This window comes from Bombina bombina, chromosome 1, assembly GCF_027579735.1.
Source record: "Bombina bombina isolate aBomBom1 chromosome 1, aBomBom1.pri, whole genome shotgun sequence".
In the NCBI taxonomy this organism is placed as follows: Eukaryota; Metazoa; Chordata; class Amphibia; order Anura; family Bombinatoridae; genus Bombina; species Bombina bombina.
Genome location: NC_069499.1, coordinates 1,224,417,487 through 1,224,437,966, shown reverse-complemented (window position 1 = coordinate 1,224,437,966; position 20,480 = coordinate 1,224,417,487). Strand labels below are relative to the sequence as shown.

General features: G+C 40.4%; 1 protein-coding gene across 1 annotated transcript in view; it reads left to right on the top strand.

Moving 5' to 3' along the window:
* NECAB2 (N-terminal EF-hand calcium binding protein 2) overlaps positions 1-20,480 on the top strand; it is a 464,086-nt gene that overhangs the window by 130,669 nt on the left and 312,937 nt on the right. Inside the window, exon 3 of the mRNA XM_053700429.1 lies at positions 7,568-7,676. Within this exon, the coding sequence (XP_053556404.1) occupies positions 7,568-7,676 (109 nt within the window). The remainder of the gene's footprint in view (positions 1-7,567; positions 7,677-20,480) is intronic.

Below are 20,480 nucleotides of genomic sequence, written 5' to 3'. Positions count from 1 at the left end.
TAACCACTCCTTATTGGTAGGAGATTGCTGCAACTCTTTTTCCCACCTTGTGGTAGATGATGGCAAACACGTATGGATTTGATGCTATAAGGTCAAAAGCTATATTTAGTCAATTTTGTATTACTTTTTTTGTGCAAAATTGTTGTGATTTTCTATAAAATAATTACTTTATTATGACTTAAATACATGTGCATTGTGCCCCTTGTGAGGACAGAATTATCACTTATTGTAAAGATAAGCAAGAAATTACTTTAAAAGTTATAACATATACTGTATATGTATATTCTATTTGTGTTCAAAGACTCAAAGGACTTATCTACAAAAATGACCATATACTTTAAAGGATTGAGCTTTCATCCTATTGGCTGATCCAATCAGCCAATAGAATGCGAGCTCAATTCTATTGGCTGATTGCAACAGTCAATAGGATTTTTTCAACCTTAATTCCGATTGGCTGATAGAATTCTATCAGCCAATCGGAATCTAAGGGACGCCATCTTGGATGACGTCATTTAAAGGAACCTTCATTCGTCGGTAGTCGTTGGAAAGAAGAGGATGCTCCGCGTCGGATGTCTTGAAGATGTAGCCACTCCGCGCCGGATGGATGAAGATAGAAGATGCCGTCTGGATGAAGACTTCTGCGGGCTTGGATGAAGACTTCGGCTGCTTCGTTGAGGACTTCTCCCGGCTTCTTGGAGGATGGAAGTCGGATCTTCAAAACTGTAAGTAAATCTTCTGGGGTTAGTGTTAGGATTTTTTAAGGGTTTATTGGGTGGGTTTTAGTTTTAGATTAGGACTTGGGCTGCAATAGAGTTAAATGCCCTTTTAAGGGCAATGCCCATCCAAATGCCCTTTTCAGGGCAATGGGGAGCTTAAGTTTTTTTAGTTAGCTTTTTATTTGGGGGGGATGGTTGTTTGGGTGGTGGGTTTTACTGTTGGGGGGTATTTGTATTTTTTTTTACAGGTAAAAGAGCCCCACAAAAGGCCCTTTTAAGGGCTATTTGTAGTTTATTGTAGGCTAGGGTTTTTTTTTATTTTGGGGCTGCTTTTTTATTTTCATAGGGCCCTTAGATTAGGTGTAATTAGTTAAAAGCTTTGATAAATTCTTTTTTATTTTTTGTAACTTAGTGTTTATTTTTTGTGTAACTTAGTGTTTGTTATTTTTTGTAACTTAGTTGTTAGTTTTTGGTAACTTAGTAATTTTTTAGTGTAGATTTAAATTATTTGAGTAGGGTTAGGTGTTTAAATATATAATATAGTTATTTTAATTTGTAGTTTTATGTAATTTTAGTATAAACGTTAGGTTATATTAATTTTTTATTTTAATATAGTTTAATGTAATTTTAGTTTAAAAGTTAGGTTGGATTAATTATTAATTTAATATAGTTTAATGTAATTTTGTTATAGTTAGAATAGGTTAATTAGTAGTTTAATATAGTTTAATTTAATTCTAAAGGTAAGTTTAAATTTATTATAAGATAGGGATGAGTTAATATTTAATATAAAGTTAGCAAGTTTTTAGGGTTTAATAGGTTAATTTAGTTTATGGCAATGTGGGGGGCTGGCGGTTTAGGGGTTAATACATTTATTTAGTTGCGTTGGGCTCCAGGAGCGGCAGTATAGGGGTTAATAACTTTATGTAGGGGGCGGCAGATTAGGGGTTAATAAGTATAATGTAGGTGGCGGTGTGCTCCAGGAGCGGAGGAATAGGGGTTAATAAGTTTATTAGAGTGGCGGTGGGCTCCGGGAGCGGCGGTTTAGGGGTTAATAACTTTATGTAGGTGGCGGCGGTGTAGGGGGCAGCAGATTAGGGGTTAATAAGTATAATGTAGGTGGCGGTGGACTCCAAGAGTGAAGGAATAGGGGTTAATAAGTTTATTAGAGTGGCGGTGGGTTCCAGGAGCGGCGGTTTAGGGGTTAATAACTTAATAACTCCGGGAGTGGCTAGATAGGGGTTAAACAGTTTAGTATAGTGTGGGTGTTTAGTGACAGTATACAAATAAAGCTGTGAAAATGCAGAATAGCAGCGAGATCGATGACTGTTAGTTAACAACAGTCCGCTGCTCATCGCCCCGTACTTGGTGCGCGGCTTTTTGACAGCTTTTTTGGTAACTATGGAGAGCGTATTCAGGTCCGCAGCCTCGATGTTAGGCAATGTTAGGCGAGCGTATTGGTGCCGGCGAAAGCAGAACAGTTGACAGCTTGATAAGTAGGCCTCCAGGAGTGTACACATGTCTCTAGCCATCTGGCAGCAGTGTTTGCAACTTTGTTTATAGCAATGTTATACATAGATACAAACACTGCTGTCATACGCTTAGATTTAGAGTTCTGCGTTAGCCGTCAAAAGCAGCGTTAAGGGGTCCTAACGCTGCTTTTGGCCGCCCGCTGGTATTTAGAGTCAGGCAGGAAAGGGTCTACCGCTCACTTCCCTACCGCAATTCCAGGCTACCGCAGATCCCCTTATGCCAATTGCGTATCCTATCTTTTCAATGGGATCTGCCTAACGCTGGTATTTGGAGTCTTGGGAGAAGTGAGCGGTAGACCCTCTACCGACAAGACTCCTAACGCCAAAAAAAGTCAGTAGTTAAGAGCTTTATGGGCTAACGCGTGAATATAAAGCTCTTAACTACTGTGCTCTAAAGTACACTAACACCCATAAACTACTTATGAACCCCTAAACCGAGGCCCCCCATATCGCCGCCACTCTAATGACATTTTTTAACCCCTAATCTGCCGACCGGACACCGCCGCCCACCTACATTATACCTATGAACCCCTAATCTGCTGCCCCTAACATCGCCGACTCCTATATTATATTTATTAACCCCTAATCTGCCCCCCCAACGTCGCCGCTACCTAACTGCAAGTATTAACCCCTAATCTGCCGACCGGACCTCGCCGCCACTATAATAAATGTATTAACCCCTAAACCGCCGCACTCCCGCCTCGCAAACACTATAATAAATATTATTAACCCCTAATCTGCTGCCCCTAACATCGCCGACACCTACATAATATTTATTAACACCTAATCTGCACCCCCCCCCCCCACGTCGCCGCTACCTAACTACACTTATTAACCCCTAATCTGTTTACCGGACCTCGCTGCTATAATAAATGTATTAACCCCTAAACCGCCACACTCCCGCCTCGCAAACACTATAATAAATTGTATTAACCCCTAATCTGCCCTCCCTAACATCGCCGCCACCTACCTAAAATTATTAACCCCTAATCTCCCGCCCGCACCGTCGCCGCTACTATAATAAAGTTATTAATCCCCTAAACCTAACTCTAACCCTAACCCTAACACCACCTAACATAAATATAATTTATATTAAACGACATAATATTCCTAAAATTAAATAAATTATTCCTATTTAAAACTAAATACTTACCTATAAAATAAACCCTAATATAGCTACAATATAACTAATAGTTACATTGTAGCTATTTTAGGATTTATATTTATTTTACAGGCAACTTTGTATTTATTTTAACTAGGTACAATAGCTATTAAATAGTTAATAACTATTTAATAGCTACCTAGTTAAAATAAATACATTACATGTAAAATAAATCCTAACCTATGTTACAATTAAACCTAACACTACACTATCATTAAATTAATTAAATACATTACCTGCTACAATTACCTAAAATAAAATACAATAAAATAAACTATTCCGATCAGCCAATAGAATGCGAGTTCAATACGATTGGCTGATTGGATCAGCCAATCGGATTGAACTTCAATCTGATTGGCTGATTGCATCAGCCAATCATATTTTTTCTACCTTAATTCCAATTGGCTGATAGAATTCTATCAGCCAATAGGAATTGAAGGGACGCCATCTTGGATGACGTCCCTTAAAGGAACCTTCATTCGTCGTTAGTCCGTTGGGGAAGGAGGATGTTCCGCATCGGCGGGATGAAGATGGATCCGGAAGAAAGAAGATAGAAGATGCCGCTTGGAAGAAGACTTCGCCCGGATGGAAGACCTCTTCTTTGCCGCTTGGATCAAGACTTCGCCCGGATGGAGGACCTCTTCTTTGCCGCTTGGATGAAGACTTCTACCGGATGGAGGACATTTTCTTGCTCCGCTTGGCTGAAGAATTCAGCTCAGCTGGGTGAAGACGACTCAAGGTAGGGAGATCTTCAGGGGGTTAGTGATAGGTTTTGGGTTTGGGTGGGTTAGAGTAGGGGTATGTGGGTGGTGGGTTGTAATGTTGGGGGGGGGGGTATTGTATTTTTATTTTCATGCAAAAGAGCTGATTACTTTGGGGCAGGGCCCCGCAAAAAGCCCTTTTAAGGGCTGGTAAAAAAAAATGATTACTTTTGTATATTAGAATAGGGTAGGTAATTTATTATTTTGGGGGGCTTTTTTATTTTATTAGGGGGCTTAGATTAGGTGTAATTAGTTTAAACTGCTTGTAATTATTTTTTATTTTTTGTAATTTAGTGGGGGGTTTTTGTATTATAGAATAGTTTATTTTATTGTATTTTATTTTAGGTAATTGTAGTTAATTTAATTAATTTAATGATAGTGTAGTGTTAGGTTTAATTGTAACTTAGGTTAGGATTTATTTTACAGGTAATTTTGTATTTATTTTAACTAGGTAGCTATTAAATAGTTCTTAACTATTTAATAGCTATTGTTCCTAGTTAAAATAAATACAAAGTTGCCTGTAAAATAAATATAAATCCTAAAATAGCTACAATGTAATTATTAATTATATTGTAGCTGTATTAGGGTTTATTTGATAGGTAAGTATTTAGTTTTAAAAAGGAATAATGTAGTTAATTTTAGGAATATTATTTCGTTTAATATAAATTATATTTATGTTAAGGGGGTGTTAGAGTTAGTTAGGTTTAGGGGTTAATAACTTTATTATAGTAGCGGCGACGGTGCGGGGGGGGGGGATTAGGGGTTAATAATTGTAAGTAGGTGGCGGCAATGTTAGGGAGGGCAGATTAGGGGTTAATACTATTTATTATAGTGTTTGCGAGGCGTGAGTGCGGCGGTTTTGGGGTTAATACATTTATTATAGTGGCGCCGAGGTCTGGTAGGTAGATTAGGGGTTAAAGTGTAGTTAGGTAGCGGCGACGTTGGGGAGGGGCAGATTAGGGGATAATAAATATAATATAGGGGTCGGCGGTGTTAGGGGCAGCAGATTAGGGGTTCATAGGGATAATGTAGGTTGCGGCGGTGTCCGGAGCGGCAGATTAGGGGTTAATAAGTGTAAGGTTAGGGGTGTTTAGACTCGGGGTACATGTTAGAGTGTTAGGTGCAGACGTAGGAAGTGTTTCCCCATAGGAAACAATGGGGCTGCGTTAGGAGCTGAACGCTGCTTTTTTGCAGGTGTTAGGTTTTTTTTCAGCCCAAAATGCCCCATTGTTTCCTATGGGGATATCGTGCACGAGCACGTTTTCCCAGCTTACCGCTAACGTAAGCAATGCTGGTATTGAGGGTTGAAGTGGAGCTAAGTTAGGCTCAACGCTCCCTTTTTTGAGCCTAACGCAGCCCCTAAGACAACTCTAAATACCAGCGTTGTTGGAAGGGTGTGTTGGGAAAAAAAGCAGCGTTAGCTACGCTGGTCTTTACCGACAAAACTCTAAATCTAGGCGTATGTCTTCTAAAGGCACGTGCACTCTCCTGAGCTCCTATCAGCCTACCTTACTTAACTCTTAAAGGAATTCAAGAGAACAAAGCAAATGTGATAATAGAGGTAATTGTAAATTTATTTAAAATCGCATGCGCTATCCGAATCATGAAAGTTAATTTTGACTTTATTGTCTCTATAAAGGGACACTGAACCCAAATTTTTTTCTTTCGTGATTCAGAAAGAGCATGCATTTTTAAGCAACTTTCTAATTTACTCCTATTAACACATTTTTCTTCATTCTCTTGCTAACTTTATTTGAAAAAGAAGGCATCTAAGCTAAGGAGCCAGCCAATTTATGGTTCAGACACTTGACAGCACTTGTTTATTGGTGGGTGAATTTATCCACCAATCAGCAACAACAACCCCGTTTATTCACCAAAAATGGGCCGGCATCTAAACTTACATTCTTGCTTTTCAAATAAAGATACCAAGAGAATGAAGAAAATTTGATAATAGGAGTAAATTAGAAAGTTGCTTAAAATTGCATGCTCTTTCTGATTCACGACAGAAAGAAATTGGGTTCATTATCCCTTTAACATAAAATATTTATTTTGTGACAAAAAGATTAACATATTTAAATAGTGATCTTATATGCATAATAGAAATGTTTAAAGCTTACAACTGAAAATAAGTTTGGATGAAGGTTGTGAAAATAAGGTTGGTGGGACGGTGGACATATATTTCCTGCAGGTTTTCTTAGACTGGGAGATGAAAGGAACTTCTGGCCCATTAGTGTTTTATGGAGCGGTGGGGTTGCTGGTGTGTAGGAAGAAGCCATTCAGAACATTGTGTAGCCATCCATGCAATTTCTTAGGAGCCAGATTTTGGGAAATAAGAACTAAAATTGCAGGGTCTATGGCTTCCTTCCTCCAGGAATCGAACAAATACTACTCCAGTGTTTTTCAACCAGTGTGCCGTGGCACACTAGTGTGCCGTGAGAGATCCTCAGGTGTGCCACGGCAGACTGACAACAGTGTGGCATATTTTTTAAACTCTGCTTGTTTTTTACTCCCAGTGCAGGGGTAGTTTGTAGGAGGCATGGCATAACAGCACAATACATATAGTATGTGTGTGTTTGTGTGCATGTGTATATATATATATATATATATATATATATATATATATATATATATACTGTATTAGGCTACAATGTGTGATTTTTTTAAAATTTTGGGATGGTGGTGTGCCACAGGATTTTTTAATGTAAAAAAGTGTGCCACGGCAAAAAAAAAGGTTAAAAATCACTGTACTACTCTATCACCATACTTTACCTATAGGATTGTAGTGAGGACTGTTTTATTTTATATTTTGTTGCATGCATTGTTCTTGGAAAGTAAAGTCAGTACAGAAAATGTTTTAAGTCTCACACTTTGTGAAATGTTGTGTATAAAGACAGACATTAAAAAATGAATAAAACTAACCTCAGCTTTTTTGCTAACCTTCTTTATATGACATCATTTTTTAAATGTGTTTGTGAGAGTTATGAGTTATAACAAGAATTCTGTTAAAGCAATACTAAGATAAAAAGTAAAATAATTTTAACTAAAAAGTATATATATATGAAGTATTATACTATATGTGATTCTAAAAGCCTTTTGAGCATTGAGCAATTTCAGTTGTTTTTCACTCTCAGTCCTAATTTTGTCACACTGTCAGCCTAGGTATATGACATCCAGGATGGCTATTGAATTTGAGATTCACTGATTTATAGTGTCAGTATATTCTGCAGCACTATACAATGGTGCTATGAATACATTATGTATATAACTACAGTCTATTAATGGAATCCTCAGAGTAAATAAAATAAAGACAAAAAAACAAAACTGCTTAATAACTTTACAGACACAAAGGGAAAATTTCTCAACAATGAATAAATATTAACAATCTATTTTCTCTACCAGATGATGGGAAGTTGTCCCTAGATGAATTTCAGACATTTTTCTCCGACGGGACCCTTAATGAGGAAGAGCTTGAGAAGCTGTTTCATACTATCGACTCTGACAACACCAAGTAAGAAATTGTGGGAAAATATTACCATAAAAAAGTTATTTTGATTTAAAATGTTTTTCATATTTGTCTTCTTTTTGTCACAACTTCTATTCCTGTCTTTTTTAGTTTTTGATTATAAATAATTTCTCTTTCAATCTCCAATTGTCACATCTTTTGTTTTATCTTTCTTAGGCTTGCTCAATTCTCTCAGTCTTTCTTCTGTTCCACTTTGCTCAGTTTTTTCTTCTTAGTCTCCTTACACAAGAATCCAAACTTGTGGTTTATTGAATTAATACATTTAGATAGAAATACATACAGTGCGGAGAGAGGCAGGGATATCTGTGGAGGATATGAATGATGGTGCTATCTTGATTACTGGAACAGTCATCATGTGCTACAGCAGTAACATAACAACCTAAATCTCAAATCTCTAAATGTAGCCACCGATCAGCAAGTGTTACCCAGTGTTCTGAACCAATAATGGCCCTGCTACTAAGCTTACATTCTTGCTTTTTCAAATAAAGATACCAAGAGAACGAAGAAAAATTTATAAGTATAATCAATATTGACAGTATAGATATTGATAGTAAACTAGAAAGTTGCTTAAAATTGCATGCTCTGTCTGAATTATGAAAGAAAATATTTGGGTTTCATATCCCTTAAATATACTTTTTACCTCTGTGATTACCTTGTATGTAAGCCTCGGCAGACTGCCCCCTTATTTCAGTTCTTTTTACAGACTTGAATTTTAGCCAATCAGTGCTGACTAATAAATAACTCCACATGAGTGAGTACAAAGTTAGCTAACGACACACATGAACTAGCAGTGTCTAACTGCGAAAAACTGTCAAAATGCACTGAGAAAAGAGGTGTCCTTCAACGGTTTAGAAATTAACATTTGAGCCTACCTAGGTTTAGCTTTCAACAAAGAATACCAAGAAAACAAAGCAAATTTGATTATAAAAGTAATTTGGAAAGTTTATTTTTAAAATTGCATGTCCTATCTAAATCATCAAAGTTTAATTTTTATTTCCTGTCTGCCATTTGTTATATTCTTCCCAAAAAGAGATTGCCTCACTTCTGTGTTATTCTCGTCCCAAAAAAATACAAGCAAGCTTCTCTTGTCCAGTCCTACAAAATATAACTTTGTGATGATCTTTAGCCATCAGAGATACAAATTTAGCAGGTGGATACACTATATTTCAGTGTACTGATGAAATTGTGTGCTGCTATCCGTCCAAACACAAATTTCTCACAGGGTGTATATGTATGTATGTATATCTATCTATCTATCTATCTATCTATATATATATATATATAAATGAATACACACAGGGTATATACATATAGATATCCTATATAATAAAAGGCCAGGTATGTTTGTCAGATGCAGTCATGCGCAGTAGAGACTGCGCAAGGACAAACATACCTGGCCTTGAGCAGCAGAGAAAGTGTTTTTCGGAAGCTGCCATGGAGGGGGCGTGCCGTGATGGGGCGTGACTGGGCGTGCCATGATGGGGACGTGGCCGGAAGGCGTGACAAGTGGGTGTGGCCGGGCGGTGGAGAAAGCAACAGAGGGAAGAGAGCAAAACAGAGGGGAGAAAGCAAAAGAGAGGAGGTGGTGAGAGAGAACAAAAAGAGAAGAGGGGGAGAGAGAGAGAGCAAAAGAGAGGAGGGAGAGAGAGCAAAAGAGGGGGTAAGAGAGAGCAAAAGAGAGGGGGAAAAGAGAGAGAGAGCAAAAGATGGGGGAAAGAAAGAGAGAGTGCAAAAGAGAGGGGGGGGGGAGAGACAGCAAAATAGAGGGGGAGAGAGAGAGAGAGCAAAAGAGAGGAGGGAGAGAGAGCAAAAGAGGGGGGAAAGAGAGAGCAAAAGAGGGGGGAAAGAGAGAGTAAAAGAGGGGGGAAAGAGAGAGAGCGCAGAAGAGGGGGGGAGAGAGATAGCAAAAGAGAGGGGGAGAGAGAGAGAGCAAAAGAGAGTAGGAAGAGAGAACAAAAGAGGGGGGTGAGAGCAAAAGAGAGAGAGCAAAAAAGAGGGGGGAAAGAGAGAGAGCAAAAGAGGAGAGAGAGAGCAAAAGAGAGGGGGGGGGAGAGCAAAAGAGAGGGGGGGGGGGGAGAGCAAAAGAGAGGGGGGAGAGAGAGAAAAAGAGAGGGGGATAGAGAGCAAAAGAGAGGGGGAGAGAGATAGCAAAAGAGAAGGAGAGAGAGCAAAAGAGAGGGGGAAGAGAGAGAGAGCAAAAGAGGAGGGAGAGAGAGCAAAGAGAGGGGGAAAGAGAGAGTAAAAGAGAGGAGAGAGAGCAAAAGAGGGATGAGAGAGCAAAAGAGATGGGGGAGAGAGAACAAAAGAAGGGGAGAGAGAGAGCAAAAGAGAGGGAGAGAGAGAGCAAAAGAGAGGGAGAGAGAGAGCAAAAGAGAGGGAGAGAGAGAGAGAGCAAAAGAGAGGGGGAGAGAGAGCAAAGGAGAGGGGGAGAGAGAGCAAAAGAGGAGGAGAGAGAGAGCAAAAGAGGGGGGAGAGAGCAAAACAGAGGGGAGAGAGAGAGCAAAAGAGAGGGGGGAGAGAAAGACAGCAAAAGAGAGGGGGAGAGAGAGCACAAAAGAGAGGGGGAGAAAGTGAGCAAAAGAGAGGGGGAGAGAGAGCGCAAAAGAGAGGAGAGAGAGAAAAAGAGGGGAGAGAGAGAGAGAGCAAGGGATGGGACCACAGTACTTTAAAAAATTTGCCGTGTACACGGGTTTTAGGACTAGTGTATATATACTATATATATGTGTATGTGTATATATATATATATATATATATATATATATATGATGCATGCACAGGCTTTATATATATATATATATATATATATATATATATATATATATAATGCATGCACACAGGGTATATACAGGGAGTGCAGAATTATTAGGCAAATGAGTATTTTGACCACATCATCCTCTTTATGCATGTTGTCTTACTCCAAGCTGTATAGGCTCGAAAGCCTACTACCAATTAAGCATATTAGGTTATGTGCATCTCTTTAATGAGAAGGGGTGTGGTGTAATGACATCAACACCCTATATCAGGTGTGCATAATTATTAGGCAACTTCCTTTCGTTTGGCAAAATGGGTCAAAAGAAGGACTTGACAGGTTCAGAAAAGTCAAAAATAGTGAGATATCTTGCAGAGCTTCTGAAGTGTGATCATCGAACAATCAAGCGTTTCATTCAAAATAGTCAACAGGGTCACAAGAAGCGTGTGGAAAAACCAAGGCGCAAAATAACTGCCCATGAACTGAGAAAAGTCAAGCGTGCAGCTGCCAAGATGCCACTTGCCACCAGTTTGGCCATATTTCAGAGCTGCAACATCACTGGAGTGCCCAAAAGCACAAGGTGTGCAATACTCAGAGACATGGCCAAGGTAAGAAAGGCTGAAAGACGACCACCACTTAACAAGACACACAAGCTGAAACATCAAGACTGGGCCAAGAAATATCTCAAGACTGATTTTTCTAAGGTTTTATGGACTGATGAAATGAGAGTGAGTCTTGATGGGCCAGATGGATGGGCCCGTGGCTGGATTGGTAAAGGGCAGAAAGCTCCAGTCCGACTCAGACGCCAGCAAGGTGGAGGTGGAGTACTGGTTTGGGCTGGTATCATCAAAGATGAGCTTGTGGGGCCTTTTCGGGTTGAGGATGGAGTCAATCTCAACTCCCAGTCCTACTGCCAGTTTCTGGAAGACACCTTCTTCAAGCAGTGGTACAGGAAGAAGTCTGCATCCTTCAAGAAAAACATGATTTTCATGCAGGACAATGCTCCATCACACGCGTCCAAGTACTCCACAGCGTGGCTGGCAAGAAAGGGTATAAAAGAAGAAAATCTAATGACATGGCCTCCTTGTTCACCTGATCTGAACCCCATTAAGAACCTGTGGTCCATCATCAAATGTGAGATTTACAAGGAGGGAAAACAGTACACCTCTCTGAACAGTGTCTGGGAGGCTGTGTTTGCTGCTGCTGCATGCAATGTTGATGGTGAACAGATCAAAACACTGACAGAATCCATGGATGGCAGGCTTTTGAGTGTCCTTGCAAAGAAAGGTGGCTATATTGGTCACTGATTTGTTTTTGTTTTGTTTTTGAATGTCAGAAATGTATATTTGTGAATGTTGAGATGTTATATTGGTTTCACTGGTAAAAAGAAATTATTGAAATGGGTATATATTTGTTTTTTGTTAAGTTGCCTAATAATTATGCACAGTAATAGTCACCTGCACACACAGATATCCCCCTAAAATAGCTATAACTAAAAACAAACTAAAAACTACTTCCAAAACTATTCAGCTTTGATATTAATGAGTTTTTTGGGTTCATTGAGAACATGGTTGTTGTTCAATAATAAAATGAATCCTCAAAAATACAACTTGCCTAAAAATTCTGCACTCCCTGTATATGAATGATGCAGGCACATGGTACATATATATGAATAATGCACATACACATAACACACTGCTTTGCCGCCAACATACAAGTAACAAATAAAATAGTAATTTACCTCATTGACTCTCATTACCATGCAGTGGCATCTCCAGGACTTAATTATTGGGGGAACATTTCCCAGAGGCCCACTTGTGGGATGGGCTGTGAAAGGAGGGGCACGACCCGGTGGTCTTTGGGTCTTACCGGGAGGACCTGGGGAAGCCAAGTAACGATCACAGCTGAGAGGGCAGCCATTGTGGGCTAGATTACGATTAGCTCTCCAGCTTATAAGTTAACTACGCTAAAATCAAGCTATTTGTGTGTGTCAGGTACCGCACGCATTACAAGTTAGATTTAAAACGTTTTCATCTGCCCGCTGACCCAACGCGCACAAAAAAAACGAAGTTAAAATATTGCAACTACATATTCCCCCATAGTATTAAATGGTGCACGAAAAGTGTGTGTGTGTGGGGGGGGAACCCTAGTGCGCTAACCCAACATGAAAATATGAATATTTCACATTCCACTGTTCTTCACCTAGCAGAATATGTTCTATTTATTCATAAATAATCTATATATATATATATATATATATATATATATATATATATATATATATATATATATATATATATACATATATATATATATATATATATATCTAAGTATTCAGTAAGGCCTGGCACCCACGGTTACCGTTGTGTACCGGGGGTGGGCTACAAAAACAGGTCTGTTTTAAAACGGGGATAACACCCCGAAACGTCACATTAAGGGATTCAAAGTATACCCTCGGTTAAACCTGGAGAGTGCCTTCTTCATTGGATTTTATATATATATATATATATACAGGGAGTGCAGAATTATTAGGCAAGTTGTATTTTTGAGGATTAATTTTATTATTGAACAACAACCATGTTCTCAATGAACCCAAAAAACTCATTAATATCAAAGCTGAATATTTTTGGAAGTAGTTTTTAGTTTGTTTTTAGTTATAGCTATTTCAGGGGGATATCTGTGTGTGCAGGTGACTATTACTGTGCATAATTATTAGGCAACTTAACAAAAAACAAATATATACCCATTTCAATTATTTATTTATACCAGTGAAACCAATATAACATCTCAACATTCACAAATATACATTTCTGACATTCAAAAACAAAACAAAAACAAATCAGTGACCAATATAGCCACCTTTCTTTGCAAGGACACTCAAAAGCCTGCCATCCATGGATTCTGTCAGTGTTTTGATCTGTTCACCATCAACATTGCGTGCAGCAGCAACCACAGCCTCCCAGACACTGTTCAGAGAGGTGTACTGTTTTCCCTCCTTGTAAATCTCACATTTGATGATGGACCACAGGTTCTCAATGGGGTTCAGATCAGGTGAACAAGGAGGCCATGTCATTAGATTTTCTTCTTTTATACCCTTTCTTGCCAGCCACGCTGTGGAGTACTTGGACGCGTGTGATGGAGCATTGTCCTGCATGAAAATCATGTTTTTCTTGAAGGATGCAGACTTCTGTACCACTGCTTGAAGAAGGTGTCTTCCAGAAACTGGCAGTAGGACTGGGAGTTGAGCTTGACTCCATCCTCAACCCGAAAAGGCCCCACAAGCTCATCTTTGATGATACCAGCCCAAACCAGTACTCCACCTCCACCTTGCTGGCGTCTGAGTCGGACTGGAGCTCTCTGCCCTTTACCAATCCAGCCACGGGCCCATCCATCTGGCCCATCAAGACTCACTCTCATTTCATCAGTCCATAAAACCTTAGAAAAATCAGTCTTAAGATATTTCTTGGCCCAGTCTTGACGTTTCAGCTTGTGTGTCTTGTTCAGTGGTGGTCGTCTTTCAGCCTTTCTTACCTTGGCCATGTCTCTGAGTATTGCACACCTTGTGCTTTTGGGCACTCCAGTGATGTTGCAGCTCTGAAATATGGCCAAACTGGTGGCAAGTGGCTTCTTGGCAGCTGCACGCTTGACTTTTCTCAGTTCATGGGCAGTTATTTTGCGCCTTGCTTTTTCCACACGCTTCTTGCGACCCTGTTGACTATTTTGAATGAAACGCTTGATTGTTCGATGATCACGCTTCAGAAGCTTTGCAATTTTAAGAGTGCTGCATCCCTCTGCAAGATATCTCACTATTTTTGACTTTTCTGAGCCTGTCAAGTCCTTCTTTTGACCCATTTTGCCAAAGGAAAGGAAGTTGCCTAATAATTATGCACACCTGATATAGGGTGTTGATATCATTAGACCACACCCCTTCTCATTACAGAGATGCACATCACCTAATATGCTTAATTGGTAGTAGGCTTTCGAGCCTATACAGCTTGGAGTAAGACAACATGCATAAAGAGGATGATGTGGTCAAAATACTCATTTGCCTATTAATTCTGCACTCCCTGTGTATATATATATTACAGAGAGAGAGAGAGAGACATATTTATGATTGTGCAAGCGGACATGATCCAATATAGCGGATCATGTCCGCTGCACATACGCTCTCAGCATTTATAATTGCACCAGCAGTTCTTGTGAACTGCTGGTGCAATGCCACACCCTGCAGGGGGTGTCAATCAACCCGATCGTATTTGATCGGGTTGATTTATGTCCGCCGCCTCAGAGCAGGCGGACAGGTTATGGGGCAGCAGTCTTTAGGACGCTGCTTCATACCTTTTGTTTCCAGCAAGCCTTCAGGAAACACGGGGCTTGATAAATATGGCCCATAATCACAACAATATCCAGGCACTATTATTTCCTGTCCTATCCTGTATACCAATCTTCCAACGTTTCGGTCTTCACATTAGACCTTTGTCAAGGGTATAATCTGATCTGGGTCCGGCTATGACATCTTTTTTTCTCCACTCTTTCTTAATACTATCTTTTTCTCCACTCTCACTTTTCCTCTCCATCTCTCTCTGCCCCTGTTTACCCTCTCAGAATTAACAGTCTAATCACTAATGCGGTCACTATAGCCCTAGAGGAATAACATATCCTTGTCCTTTTATGGATATATAATATCCCTTTAGATAATATTTGTAGCAGGTAGCTACAATCACTCACTAACTTTCACTCGCCACTGTTAAATTTTCACTCGTCAGTGGCTAGTGGGCCACTGGTCTATATATGTATACATATGTATTTATTTATGTGTTTATATGTGTATATATGTCTTTAAATACATAAATACATATTAACACACATAAATAAAAAAAAAAATATATATATATATATATATACACTATATATATAATTCACCAAAGTTTCAAAGATATGCGCACATAGAGTCCCAACATAAAGTTCAAAAAGCCAATCCAGTAATGATGTAAATTAACACAGTACCTTGCATCTGCTGTAAGATCATCTCCCGGAGTGTGAGAGATGTGTGGCGGTATGGGAGACCTGCAGCTGCAGCGCCCAGAGCGTGTCAGTTGAGCTCCAACAGAAGATAGAGATCCAAGGTGGGTGGGCGCCAATAGCGCAAAAAAGTACTCCTCAATGATAGTATAAAAACTAAATGTTTATTAGCAAAAGGGTAAAAACATGACAGCAATAGCAGCTGTAAGAAGCACTAAAAACACAATGCCAGCGTTCAGACCTCACGCAGACATGTTTCATGCATGACTAGCACTTGATCACTGCATCAACATAAATACATATTAACACACATAAATATATATATATATGACATGTATATGTATGTATCGCTATGTTAAAGCCCTTTGTACTGCAGTCCTTTTTTTCCCAAACACTTGAGAACTCATATGTTTAAACCCTTAAAAGTTTTATTGCAATTTTTTAAAAAACAGTTAACTAGAGCTCTGAAGTCACGCTAAACCGATGCACGTTAAATTAAATTGTGCTCAAGCGATCGCATTTACTTTTAACCTGTAATATGTGCAATACTGCAAACTGGCGCGATAAACCTGATATCCCTCGCGCGCTGCAGTTCTATGCCCCCCCCCCCAGTGACGCCACTGGTAATATGCAAGAAACATTAATTTGCTACCCTTAGCAACATGTAGGACACTGTAGAACTCAGGACACTGATATATCATTGTGGCAGTATGTAACATGCAGGACACTATTAAATATCTTGGTTGCCTGTAACATCTTCATACATTTGACATTTATTTGTAAGCCTCTAAAGTAATGGATTTATAAGACAGAATGCAGCTGTTTCAACTAGAAAATCTGATTATATTTTATTCTAGTTTACAGTGTTAATGCAGCATGAATGAGCAGTGCTCTTCTGTTGTTACTTGATGTGCATTCTGGGTAAAAAATAAATTGTCAGCATTTTTCCAAAATAATGGTCTATTTTACTTTTGTTTGAGTTTACAAATCTAAACTATTACTGGTAATCATTACTGGCTGCTTTATATCTCATTTAAGTATTTCAGAAATTGGACAAAATACAATTTCTCTTGCAAGGTGTATCCAGTCCACGGATTCATCCTTTACTTGTGGGATATTCTCATTACCTACAGGAAGTGGCAAAAAGAGCACACAGCAGAGCTGTCCATATAGCTCCCCCTCTAGCTCCACCCCCCAGTCATTCTCTTTGCCGGCAATAAGCACTAGGGTCTCTCTACGGGAGGGTAAAGTGAATGTGGTGTTAGAATTGTAGTTTTTATTATCTTCAATCAAAAGTTTGTTGGAAAGACCCTCTTCGGGCCTGAATTGAAAGAGATTATTTCAGATATCACCAGGGGAAAAGGCCATGCTCTCCCTCAGGACAAGCCCTTTAAGACAAAGAACAAAGCTAATTTTCGTTCCTTTCGCAATTTCAGGAACGGCCCCGCTTCATCCTCTCCGGCTGCAAAGCAAGAGGGTAACGCTTCACAGCCCAAGGCAACCTGGAAACCTTACCAGGGCTGGAATAAGGGTAAACAGGCCAAAAAGCCTGCAGCTGCCACCAAAACAGCATGAAGGGGTAGCCCCCAATCCGGGACCGGATCTAGTAGGGGGCAGACTCTCTCTCTCGTCGCTCAGGCCTGGGCAAGAGATGTACACAATCCTTGGGCATTAGAGATTGTAGCCCAGGGATACCTTCTAGAATTCAAGGACTCTCCTCCAAGGGGAAGGTTCCACATTTCTCGTCTGTCTACAGATCAGACAAAGAAAGAGGCGTTTTTACGCTGTGTAGAAGATCTACATACAATGGGAGTGATCCACCCAGTTCCAATTGCAGAACAAGGACTGGGGTTTTACTCAAACCTGTTTGTGGTTCCCAAAAAAAGAAGGAACTTTCAGACCAATCCTGGATCTCAAAATTCTAAACAAATTCCTCAGAGTCCCGTCCATCAAGATGGAGACCATTCGGACAATCTTACCAATGATCCAGGAGGGTCAATATATGACTACCGTGGATGTAAAGGATGCGTATCTGCACATTCCTATCCACAAAGATCATCACCAGTTTCTCAGGTTTGCCTTTCTGGACAAGCATTATCAGTTTATGGCTCTTCCTTTCGGGTTGGCCACTGCTCCCAGAATTTTCACAAAGGTGCTAGGGTCCCTCCTGGCGGTTCTAAGACCGCGGGGCATAGCAGTGGCGCCTTACCTAGACGACATCTTAATTCAGGCGTCGACTTTCCAAAGAACCAAGTCTCACACGGAGATCGTAGTGGCCTTTCTGAGGTCTCACGGGTGGAAGGTGAACATCAAAAAGAGTTCTCTCTCCCCCCTCACAAGAGTTCCATTCCTAGGAACCCTGATAGACTCGGTAGAAATGAAAATATTTCTGATGGCGGTCAGAAAGTTAAAACTGTTATCTACTTGCCGAGCTCTTCATTCCATTCCTCGGCCATCTGTAGCTCAGTGCATGGAGACAATTGGACTAATGGTAGCGGCAATGGACATAGTCCCTTTTGCTCGGATACACCTCAGACCACTGAAACTATGCATGCTCAAACAGTGGAATGGGGATTATGCAGATTTGTCTCCTCAAATTCAGTTGGACCAGGAGACCAGAGATTCTCTTCTTTGGTGGTTGTCTCAGGATTACCTGTCTCAGGGAATATGTTTCCGCAGACAAGAGTGGATCATTGTAACAAACGACGCCAGTCTGTTAGGCTGGGGTGCAGTCTGGGACTCCCTGAAAGCTCAGGGCTTATGGTCTCGGGAAGAAACTCTTCTCCCGATAAACATTCTGGAACTGAGGGCAATATTCAACGCTCTTCAGGCATGGCCTCAACTAGCTGCGGCCAAATTCATCAGATTTCAGTCGGGCAACATCACGACTGTAGCTTATGTCAATCATCAGGGGGGAACAAAGAGTTCCCTAGCGATGACGGAAGTAACCAAAATAGTCAGGTGGGAGGAGGATCACTCCTGCCATCTCTCAGCAATTCACATCCCAGGAGTAGACAACTGGGAGGCGGATTTTCTAAGTCGTCAGACTTTTCACCCGGGGGAGTGGAAACTCCACCCGGAGGTATTTGCCCAGCTGACTCATCTATGGGGCACTCCAGAGTTGGATCTGATGGTGTCCCGTCAGAACACCAAACTTCCTCTCTACGGGTCCAGGTCCCGGGATCCCAAAGCGGTATTGATAGATGCTCTAGCAGCACCTTGGTCCTTCAATGTGGCTTACGTTTTTCCACCGCTTCCTCTCCTCCCGCGTCTGGTTGCCAGAATCAGGCAGGAGAAGGCTTCGGTGATTCTGATAGCGCCTGCGTGGCCACGCAGGACTTGGTATGCAGACCTAGTGGACATGTCATCTGCCCCACCATGGATATTGCCAATGAGGCAGGATCTTCTGATACAGGGTCCGTTCATGCATCCAAATTTAGTTTCTCTATGTCTGACTGCTTGGAGATTGAACGCTTAATTCTATCAAAGCGTAGGTTCTCTGAGTCAGTTATAGATACTCTGATTCAGGCTAGAAAGCCTGTCACCAGGAAAATCTACCATAAGATATGGCAGAAATATCTTTGTTGGTGTGAATCCAAGGGTTACTTATGGAGTAAGATTAGGATTCCCAGGATATTGTCCTTTCTCCAAGAAGGATTATAGAAAGGATTGTCAGCTAGTTCCTTAAAAGGACAAATATCTGCTTTATCCTGTTACACAAGCGTCTGGCAGAGGTACCAGATGTTCAAGCGTTTGCTCAGGCTTTAGTCAGAATCAAGCCTGTCTATAAACCTGTGGCTCCACCATAGAGTTTGAATCTAGTTCTTTCGGTTCTCCAAGGGGTTCCGTTTGAACCTTTACATTCCATAGACATTAAGTTGTTATCTTGGAAAGTTTTGTTTTTGATAGCTATCTCTTCTGCTCGAAGAGTTTCAGAATTATCTGCCTTACAGTGTGATTCACCTTACCTGGTGTTCCACGCAGATAAGGTAGTTTTGCGTACCAAGCCTGGTTTTCTTCCTAAAGTTGTTTCTAACAAGAATATTAACCAGGAAATAGTTGTTCCTTCTCTGTGTCCTAATCCATCTTCAAAGAAGGAACGTCTATTACACAATCTTGATGTAGTTTGTGCTTTAAAGTTCTGTTTACAAGCAACTAAGGATTTCAGACAAACATCTTCCTTGTTTGTTATCTATTCTGGTAAGAGGAGAGGTCAGAAAGCGACTGCTACCTCTCTTTCCTTTTGGCTGAAAAGCATCATCCGTTTGGCCTATGAGACTGCTGGCCAGCAGCCTCCTGAAAGAATTACTGCTCATTCTACTAGAGCAGTGGCTTCCACATGGGCTTTCAAAAATGAGGCTTCTGTTGAACAGATTTGTAAGGCAGCGACTTGGTCTTCACTGCATACTTTTGCCAAATTTTACAAATTCAATACTTTTGCTTCTTCGGAGGCTATTTTTGGGAGAAAGGTTTTGCAAGCAGTGGTGCCTTCCGTTTAAGGTACCTGTCTTGTTCCCTCCCTTCATCCGCGTCCTAAAGCTTTGGTATTGGTATCCCACAAGTAAAGGATGAATCCGTGGACTGGATACACCTTGCAAGAGAAAACAGAATTTATGCTTACCTGATAAATTACTTTCTCTTGCGGTGTATCCAGTCCACGGCCCGCCCTGGCATTTAAGTCAGGTAAAAAAAAAATTGTTTAAAACTACAGTCACCACTGCACCCTATGGTTTCTCCTTTTTCTTCCTAACCTTTGGTCGAATGACTGGGGGGTGGAGCTAGAGGGGGAGCTATATGGACAGCTCTGCTGTGTGCTCTCTTTGCCACTTCCTGTAGGGAATGAGAATATCCCACAAGTAAAGGATGAATCCGTGGACTGGATACACCGCAAGAGAAAGTAATTTATCAGGTAAGCATAAATTCTGTTTTTTGATTACAGTTGATAAGCATGCTTATATTCACATTTATCCAAAGAATTCATTTCATCAGATTTTCCTACCAAAACCTTACTTTAAGCA